General features: G+C 37.9%; 1 protein-coding gene across 4 annotated transcripts in view; it reads left to right on the top strand.

Moving 5' to 3' along the window:
- LOC115219759 (calpain-5-like) overlaps positions 1-10,983 on the top strand; it is a 124,346-nt gene that overhangs the window by 42,175 nt on the left and 71,188 nt on the right. For all 4 annotated transcript variants that reach the window (XR_003882364.2, XM_036509455.1, XM_036509456.1 and 1 more), the window contains one exon: positions 8,663-8,827. Coding sequence is in view for 3 of the 4 variants with exons in the window: in XM_036509455.1 (XP_036365348.1) it covers positions 8,666-8,827 (162 nt within the window). In the remaining variant the exon portion in view is untranslated. The remainder of the gene's footprint in view (positions 1-8,662; positions 8,828-10,983) is intronic.

The raw sequence follows: 10,983 nt of genomic DNA, 5'->3' as shown, positions 1-10,983 counted from the left end.
AGAAAGAGGGGAAGGGAGAGGGAAGAAGAAGGAAACAGTATTCACTGTTTATTTCTTTGGGTGATTGTTCCTTAATTATTTTTTCTCCCTCATATTTTTTGTATTTATTGACATTATTGATATTCTTTTTTTTTTCATTTCCATAATATCATAACCCATGTAATATGATGGTAATGGTGGTGGTGGTGGTGATGGTGATGATAATTTCACCTATGATGAAATTTACCTGGTGGAATTTACCCCCCCCACACACACACATGAAAATAATATAAACAGCTAAGCACAATATAATACTGTATAGGACAAATTTTCTCATCACTAATTTTGACTGAGAGTGCTGAGCACTTACATTGCAAGAAATAACAGTTAAAATCTCTTTGTGCCATAAGAAGTGTGCAATAGATATTCACTAACAGGGGAAATAACTGCCCTATGAGTGTCTAGGATCACTAGACTAAACTAGTTTTACCTATCAACCATAGGCTTGTCAGTAGTGACTACTCAGACTCTTGATGGCTTGGCTAAATCTGGCTGTCAGTGTATATATTTCCACCACATAGGAACCTGACCTCCATAGTGGTAAACTTCAACTGCAGAGCAGGCAGGAAAACTTGCTATTGTCGGAAGTCTGAACTTTGCCCTCTTGGAGGTTTCTGTCTGCTCAAAAATGTAGTCTACAAGTCTCAAGTGATAACACCACACTTCCACTAAGCAATGGTCTATATTCGTGGCATTTGGTTTCAAGTGTCACTACCAAGCACACCTGAAATCTTTTTCCAGTCCAAATTCTAAATTTTCTACCTCCTTAGCAACTTATACACACAATCTCAAATCCCCAAATGTTCCCTGTACCCTATTCTGGTCTATTGTAAGTGAGGCTCCCCCATACAAAATAAACCTCAGCATCTGTAAATTGTGTTTAAGGGAACCACTGCTAACCATCCTTTACACAACCCCTCATCACTTAACAAATTCTCAGATGTAATAATCGTTTCTGAATACAGATTCTACTCATCATTTGCCCAAATCTATGTTATCCCATAACTATGATTATCCTTAATTATAATTAACATTGGGGTACAACTTGGTCAGCCTAGCAACTTACCTCCTCCACTTATAACCACCCTTTCTATTAAATTATTCCTTCTCATGATTACCTTTGCAAATTCCTATTACCCACCATATTCCATCCCACTCATTGCCTCAGGTCGTTTTCTTTCCCTGTTCTGTCATTTCTCCTCTTCAACCAAAATCACAACTACCCTGCTCAACCTATCTATCACTAATCTATCAATCTCTCCCCTCTCTATTCTTCTCCTATTCAATTTCATACACTTCTGCATACCTCAGCACTCCTCCTCCACCACCCTTCACTGCTACCTTGAACACTGACTCACTCCCCACTCTGTCCATCTCCCTCTATCTTCTCTCATACCTTTCTAGACACCTTAGTAATCTCCCTCCACTATCAAATTAGACATTTTCCCTCCCTCCCTCAAATAATTGGCATTCCTTTTCCCACCATCTCAACTACTAGTAATAATTCTACCAGTAATAATCCCTAAACTTTGACACCTATACACAAACCCAACAATAGTTGACCCCCCCCCCCCCTTCAGTTACTATCTATCCCACCCTTCCCACTTATCCCCCAACTCTACACCTCTACTACCACCACTCTTAACATCCACATTATTAACCCCCTCCCTCTTCCTGAACTAGCTCTCTTATTTCTTCTCACCATTCTCTGTCTTGACACTCCCCAAAAACTGACTGACCCTCCTACTTCCTCTAATTTCTGCTTAATCTCCACATTTAATCATTCCACATTTGACCTTCTCTGCATTATGAGCTGATGATAGAGGCTAACATTATAATGCATCTTCAAGCCCCCCAGAAACAGCTGTCGGACTTATAACACCTCACTTCCTCCCCTTTAATTTTCTCACTTGTTTGTAGACTGTATGTTTGATTTATTATTATAAATATATCTATATATTGTGTCTGGGGAGTGTCATTCTCATTTAGTGCCTTATTATTTCTACTCATTTACTTATTTACTTTTCCTAAAATTTTCGTTGCATCTTACAAACCTTTTCAATAGTTGTTGATACTGTCCATTAGCTGAGCTGCGTTCTTTTTGTTTGTTTGTGCACATGTTTGGGTCAGTGTGTGCACGCATACACATATATGTTTGTATGCCACAGCCCATGGAGAACTAACCTGTAGATTTAGGAAAGCTCGAACTCAACATTAAGATTGGTGAAAAGCCAGGGAACTCCATCAGATCACAACTATGTAGGATGTACCATTTTGAGAATGCCATATGCACCAATGATAACTGCATGGTATGTAGGATTAGCCCTGGCATTAACTGTAGAACTAGAAATGTAGTCTACAGCATAAGATGCATAGAAGGTGCTTGACATACATAGAGATATCTAGGAGCATTGTCGAAAGACTAAATGAACACTTGAGACAATATGACAATAAAAAACAGTCCTCTATACTCTACCAATATGCCAAGGACCAATATGGAGGCAACCTGGGTTAACTTGACATCTGCATTTTATCCAAGCACCCAAAGGGCCCAACGCTCAGTCAAATACAGGAATACATCCTCATAAATGAAACATCCCCAGTACTAAATAGGAAATATACGTAGTAGGTATTCTTACCCCAATACCCACAGTTTATATTTATATACAGGTAGAATAGTTAGTGAATTGTTATGTAAATGTATGTGTGTGGGTGTGCATGTGTATATGTACATGTATGTAGGCAAATGGATATGAAAGTGAACAGATAGACATACAGACAGATAGGTACATAGGTAATAAAAACAGACAAGCACACATACACACACATACACAAATGAAGACTGAAACACACGACCACACACACACACTTCACTTCACACAAGGACTCAAATCGAGACACACATCTATACATACAGACACATTATATAGTCACAAAAAAACCATACACAGGCACCCTCAGACATGCACACACAAGGAGACACAGGTATACACACACATATACATGCATACACACACTTGCATGCATGCATACATACATATGTATGTACATACATACATGTGTGCACACACACACTGACCCACACACATGCGCACAAACAAACAAAACGGATGCAGCTCAGATAATGGACAGAGTCAATGACTATTGAAAAGGTTGCAAGTTACAACGAAAATTTTAGGAAAATGAAAAAGTAAATGAGTGGAAACATTACCAGTGAGTGTGTTAAATAATAAGACACTAGAAGAGAATGACTCTCCCCAGACACAACAAAATATGCTTCAGCACATGAAATCACATAAAGAATCTTGCAAACCAAATCCATAAACGAAATGTCTATATATTTATACTTTAAAATTAATCACCTGGAAATCTCCACTCTTTGCTTTCTCTTGTTTTGTATGTATACATATATAACATTTTGTATTTCATATCCAAACTGTTATATTTAATATATCTAATTTGTTTATCCACATAATCGCTTCCATATATATATATATATATATATATATATATATATATGTTGAATGTATGTATGTGTCTTTATATGAGCACAAAGAGAGTGAGAGTGGGTAGAGAGGGATGGAAAGAGGAAGAGGAAGAGGGGAGTCAGATTCTTTATTCTGCTACATGTGATGATTAATGTTACCAAAACTTGAAAAACACTCCCATCTAATTGTAGAAATACAATAACAAGAGTAATTAGTGTACGCCCCTAGATGTTATATATCACCTGTCTGCTACCATATATACCCAGACAGATTCCTTCCTACCCACCACCCTCTGTATACTTGTCTCTATAGTTACTGAGTCTGTCTAATGGGTTTGTTTTTCTTAAGCTACTTGCCAAGTTTTGTTTGGCAACTGCTTCTAAAACACAGTTCATAGACACAGTGACATGGGTTGGATGGTTTGACCGAGAACTGGCAAAGTGGGAGGCTGCGCCAAGCTCCAATCAGATTTGGCAAGGTATCTATAGCTGGATGCCCTTCCTAACACCAACCACATCGAGAGTGTATTGGTTGCTTTTACATGCCACCAGCACATGAGTCAGTCAGGTGGCACAGGCGTTGATCATGCTGATTTTGCAGCTTTATTAATAAAGTGTGTATATATATATATACATATATATATATAAAATAGAAAAAGACACCTTTTATCAATTCAACAATACCATATAGAAAAAAATTACATCCTATAGAAAAAATTAAATATAAGATAAAAACATATACTAATGATTAAGTAATGTGCAAAACAATAAATAAGATGTATATATTTGGTAAAATGACTACACGTATTTCTTGGCTATCATCATCATCATCGTTTAACATCTGTTTTCTGTGCTAGCACAGGTTGGACGGTTCGACCAGGGTCTGGGAAGCCAGGGGGCTTCACCAGGCTCCAGTCTGATCTGGCAGTGTTTCTACAGCTGGATGCCCTTCCTAACACCAACCACTCTGTGAGTGTAGTGGGCACAGGTGTCAGGGGGAGCTGGCATTGGCCATGTTAGGATGGTGTTTTTTACGTGCCACTGGCACAGGTATCACAACTACTATTTCCATTTGATATTTATTTCGATGTTCATGTACTTGACTCAATAGGTCTCCTCAAGCACAGCAGGTTGTTCTGCAATCCAAGGTACTTTGAATGGGCTGGGGCTATGCGAAACTGGTGCAGGAAGCAGCCCAGGTCTTTGCAGTCACAGCATATCTCCAGAGATCTCGGTTCTTCGTCATTGCCTTTGTGAGGCCCAACGCTCAGAGGTCATGCTTGACTACATCATCCCATGTCTTCCTGGGTCTACCTCTCCCCCTGATACCTTCAACTGTTTGGGAGCGGCACTTCTTCACACATCTCTCCTCATCCATCCGCCGTACATGACCATACCATAGCAAGCGTCTCTCTTGCACACCACATCTGATGCTTCTTATGTCCAGCATTTCTCTCAGGGCGCTTTCACTCTGTCGTGCGTGCACACTGACATTACACATCCAGCGGATCATGTTAGCTTCATTTCTTTCAAGTCTACGCATGTCCTCTGCAGTCATAGCCCATGTTTCACTACCATGAAGCATGGCAGTTCGCACACATGCATCATACAATTTACCTTTCACTCTGAGCAAGAGACCCTTTGTCGCCTGTAGGGGTAGGAGCTTTCTAAACTTTGCCCAGGCTATTCGTATTCTAGTGGTGACACTCTCTGAGCATCCACCTCCACTACTAACTTGGTCACCTAGGTAGCGGAAACTATCAACTACTTCTGGTTTCTCCCACTGGAGTGTGATGGAATCTGTTTTCTGAGTATCTGTGGTGTCTATTGTCCCTGTGCATCTGCCGCATATGAAAGCTATCTTATCAGTTAATTTCCCTTTCATATTGCTGCACCTCTTATGCGTCCATAGCTTACACTGGGTACATCTTATGGAGTTTCTACCTAGACCTTTCCTACAGATCGAGCAGGGCCACCTGCCCAAGGGTGTGTGTGATGAGTTCGCCTTTCTGCTTACTATAACTTTGGTCTTTGCTACATTTACTCTAAGGCCCTTTGATTCTAAACCTTGCTTCCACACCTGAAATTTCTTTTCTAGTTCCGGTAGTGATTCTGCTATGAGGGCCAGGTCATCAGCATAGAGGAGCTCCCAGGGGCAATCTGTTTTGAATTCCTCTGTTATTGCCTGGAGGACTATGATAAATAAAAGGGGACTGAGGGCTGAACCTTGGTGGACAAATTGTTACTGGTAACAGAAAATGGTGCCTGAACATCAACATGAAGCAGCGTAAGGAATGGCTTAGCCCCAGTAAACAAGCAACACTGCACATGAAACAAGATCTTCATCCACATAAAATGATGTTGTGCGTATGGTGAGACTGAGAAGGGATTATCCATTACGAATTGCTTGAACGGAACTAAACGGTCAACATGGAACTCTATGTTCAACAGATGGAACGATTCAACATGGCTATTCAAGAGAAAAGACCTAATCGGCAGCATGGAGTTCTTCTGCTGCATGACAACGCCCGTGCTCATATCACCAATATGTCCAAGGAAGCCATTCAAACGCATGGCTGGGAAGTGCTACAAATACCCGCCATACTCTTCTGATTTGGCACCTCTTTCGATCTCTTTCAAATGCTATGCACAGAGTTTCTTTCAATACTGTTGCAGAATTGAGAGATTGGCTGGATCAATTTTTCGAGTCGAAATCGGGTGACTTCTACCAACTAGGTATTGAAAATCTTGTTGAAAGTTGGGAAGAAGTTGTAAACAACAAGGGTGAATACATTATTGTTGTTATTTTTTATTAAACCTTTAAAAAAATTTAAATTTAAAAAAACAGCGGGAACTTAGTTGCCAACCTAATATATATTTGTGTGTGTGTGTGTGTATATATATATATCAATGTGTGTTATGTGGTTGACATTGCTGCTGCTGCTGATGATGTCGATAATAATATGTACTTATAGATATATAAGTATCTGTGAGAGTGAGTGTGTGAGTGTGTGTGTGTGTGTGTGTTTCTTTGTCTTCACAGTGTTTGATAGTTGTAAACAAGTGTCACTATCATGCAGGCTTTGCTAGTTTCTTTCCAATGTTGTGTGAAAATGTTTCTGGTCACAGGGAAATAAAATAAGACGGTTCTATATTTAAGAGATGAGGAATTATGTACATTATTTACATTATTTACAATTGACAGTATTTGTCCTCATCTTGTTTCTTGTTCACACATTTCGGCTGATATACCCTCCAGCCATTATCAGGTGTCTTGGGGAAATTTCGAACCCGGGTTCTCATTCCTAAAGTATTTGTTGATGGTTGTTGTTATTATTATTATATTATTATTATTATTATTATTATTATTATTATTATTATTATTATTATTATTTAGGTCACTGCCTGGAATCAAACTTGGAATCTTGGGGTTAGTAGCCCGTGCTCTTAACCACTACGCCATTTGCCCACGGATATATGGTGTTGTGGTTAAGAGCGCAGGCTATTAACCCAAAGATTCAGAGTTTGATTCCAGGCAGTGACCTAAATAATAATAATAATAATAATAATAATAATAGCAGAACCCAGGTTGAAATTTCCCCAAGACACCTGATGAAGGCTGGAGGGTATATCAGCCGAAACGTGTTAACAACAAACAAGATGAGGACAAATGTCCATCAATTGTAAATAATGTGTGGGGAAATATCTTGACAACAGGAAGGGCATTTTCTCACAAAATCTGCCTCAATAAAATCTGACCAATACATGCAAGTATGCAAAAGCTGGACATTAGAACAATCTCTCCTATTCCCCTCCTTGGTCACTTAAAGTGAGTGTACACACTCTAGGTTTATGAGTACTTCCCCTCTTATCCAATCGTTTTTGGCCTTTCTGCTCTCATCTCTTATATTTTCTTCTCTGCTCTATACATTTTAGATTATTGAGTCCTTTCTCAATTCCTGCCACATTCCTTGTGAGTGATCAGTGTTGGTGCCATGGGTACTTACTGGGAAGTGGTTGGCAAATGATTAGATGAAGTTGAGAATTGTGGCATGCCAAAGGCTTATCAATGTCTAATGCCATGAGGAAATGCACTTTCTAAAGTGATTAGCATCCAACCATTGAAGCCAAGCCAAATGTTTTTGAGAGAAGTGCTCTCAATAAGAAATTTGTCGGGTTGTGGGAAATCATCCGGCTCATGCCAGTATGGAAAGTGGGGATCAAATGATGTGTATATATATTTATGTATGAATATATATGCACTTGAAATAGCTTTAGATTAAAATACCAGTGTGTATAATATTTATAATGTGTATACAAATGTAGAATGGCATAAATAATATTTTGTTGGTGTTAAAAATACAGGGCTTGGTTCCAAATGCTGGTGTGTTGCCTGAAACAGTGTTCTGACCTGATTTGGTCACTCCAATGATGAATGCCTTACACGTTCTGCCCTAAGTACCCCTCCCCACGAAAGATGCTTGTTTTGATACAGAAATCAATAAACAACACATTTTCTGATTTGTGCAAATGCTTTCCCTGCTAGAATGAAATTAACACACCCTTGAAACAGGCTTAGAATATGATATTTAAACATAAGTTTAGAGATAAAAACAACAAATGAAAAGGGTAGCTTGAAACGGAAATTGAACTAACCTCTTTTGGTTTGTAATTTGTGTATCAACCATTCTTCTATCACACATGACACACGCACACACACACACACACACACGTAAGTAGCAGTTTCCAGTAGGATTTAACTTTGACTATGATGATTTGTTCAACCCTGCCGGCATAAAATGTGAATATATAAATGATAAACTGATGATAATACTGGCATACATAAATACATAAATAGTTTATTCAGTTGGAAAATAGGTAAGTTGTAAGTTATTTGTAAACACACACACAAAATACTGAAAATATCTAGATAAAAAAAAGACCCATAATGAATCTGATTGTTTATTGATTGTTAGATGGTATCCTTTACCTCAAGATAGCATGATGTGATATCACATTTTAACTGTCAGGTGTAGTGATGTTGCTGTTGGTCATCTCTGTCTTTCTATACAGATACAAGTTAGAGAAATATATCATGTGCACTTACAAACTATAAACTTTTAATTTAAATTGCAGGAGATGCCAAAATTAATTCCATTTGCTGAACAGAAGTTTCACAAATTACGTAATGAGTGTCGGAAGAAATCTATATTATTTACTGATCCGAAGTTCCCAGCAAACAACTCTGCAATCTTCTTTAGCAGAAGTCCTCCAAGTGGCATTATATGGAAGAGACCAGGAGTATGTATATTTAACACACTTGTTTTCCATGTTATACAATCTCATCACACTTTTAACATATTTCAGTACTTTGCCTAAAGTTATCAAACTCTCTTCTACATGCCCCCACTTTCACAGGGGCTTTTCAGTCTTGTGAGTCATACTTATCCTCTGTAGTGCTTGTACCATGAAAAAGCACCTTGTACAGTCTGTAAAAAAAATTGGTGAAATAAGACAAGATAACACAGGGTTTGAAAGTGGGTTTGCTTGTGAGGAACCTGGTTGAAGCTCCTCTCCACCTTACTTTTTGAATGCAACATGCATCAACATGCCTCTCTTCAAGCATCTCAACAATCTCACTAGACTTACTTTTCAATGTGCCTATGTACCAACTCTGAGGGAATGTAGGTGGCAGGAGGTAACATGGGTGGGGGAGAACAGTAGATTTCAGCATCCAGAAAAAAGGCTCCAATGAGCATTTGCCAACTGACATATAACAGTTGTCCTGCCATTTAATCTACCCTCATTCATGTTACACCTGCCTTCACTCAAGGTGGTTGCTATACAAGCATTAGTACAAGCAATGTTAGTACAAATAAAAGTAAGTATATACATAAATAAATAATTTTTTATCACTAGGCTTTGCTGTGGAGGTCTCATTTGAGTTATTTTCCTTGCTGCATTCTAAAAATCTTCCATATAGAGTTTTGTTTACTAATTGCTTGCATATTTTTAGCTGACTGAAGTTTTACAGTTCCTTCTATTGCGTGCGTATATGAGGCCTTCCCACTGTATATAAAACACTACTCACTTTATTACATATACGAGAGCCTGCACTGTTTCAGTTTGGTCAACTGAAAATAGCCCTCAGCCTATTATATTGTTGCTATTTATTCCAGAGAGATTCATTTTATGACTCAGTAAAATGACACTCCTGAAATACTTTGTGGTGGATGGTGAATGACAGAGAAATAAAACTAAGATCTGTACAAAATGAGATTGTGACAGACTTTCAATTGTCAGTTCAAGAATTTCACATAATTTATACCACAAATGTTTTGATTAAAATTCTCTTTCCTATAATACTGAGCTTTGGGATTGGCATAAATGGTAAAATACTGATCAGTAGAATATATAAAGTTAGCTTTACATTGCAAGTTCCTACCATGTCAAATTTACTTTCCATCTCACTAAGAGTGAATAAATATGTACCAGTAATAAAAGGAGTGTTTTAATCAACTTCCTACAAACTTAGCCTTGATCTCATCACAAAGAAGTTAGAAGTAAACCATCATGTCTGTATATGAAAACATTGCATATTGGATAAGCAGAATATATAATGTCTGTCTATATATATTAAAGTCAGACTGTGTGTATTTGTAAATCCGTGTAACTTCTGAAGTTCACAGCTGATTTTCTCCAAACTGGGAACATTCATTACTTATGTTCCAGAGATGGTTTTAGACTCTTAAAATTTTTCACATAATGAGTAATGGGACCTTTGGGAGCAGAAAATACCCTTTCCTGGGTTACGTAGAGAAGTGATGTAACTTTTTGCAAAGTAACTTTCATAAATTGATTGTCTCCCTTCTATCTAGCGTGATTAATCCATTGAATGTTTTTCGTCTTTTTAAGATATTGGTATTAATGTTTTTTATTGATATTTTATTAATTACATATCAATGTCATCTTAGTTCATTGTATGTATTTCTTAGAATTTGCTCAAATATTGATATTATTTAGCCTTTTTTATTGACATTTCATTATTAACATACAATTCTCATCTTATTTTATTACGTCATATTTCTTGACATAATTTCTCCAAACAAGAGATCCTCCATTGGTAAAAAAATAATCACAATCTCAATTGGCTGTGTGAAAGAGCAATACTGGCTCCAAAACACAGCACTGTAAGTAAAATTAATGGGCAGCTGCTGCAGTACCTTCCTGGAAGTCTTCAACTCTATAAGTTAGTTGATACAGTCCCAGATCCAGAAGAGGTGATAAATTATCTAACAGAATTTTTCAATTCATTGGAGCCTCCAGGGCTGCCTTCCCACAAATTGGAACTTAAAGTGGGAACTTTATTGAGGAATTTGGATACACCAACACTCTGCAATGGGGCACGCCTGGTGGTAAAGAAGATGATGCTACATGTTATTGAAGCCAGTTCACTT

The sequence above is a fragment of the Octopus sinensis genome, linkage group LG15 (genome assembly GCF_006345805.1).
Source record: "Octopus sinensis linkage group LG15, ASM634580v1, whole genome shotgun sequence".
Lineage (NCBI taxonomy): Eukaryota > Metazoa > Mollusca > Cephalopoda > Octopoda > Octopodidae > Octopus > Octopus sinensis.
This window is presented reverse-complemented; position numbering and strand designations above follow the sequence as displayed.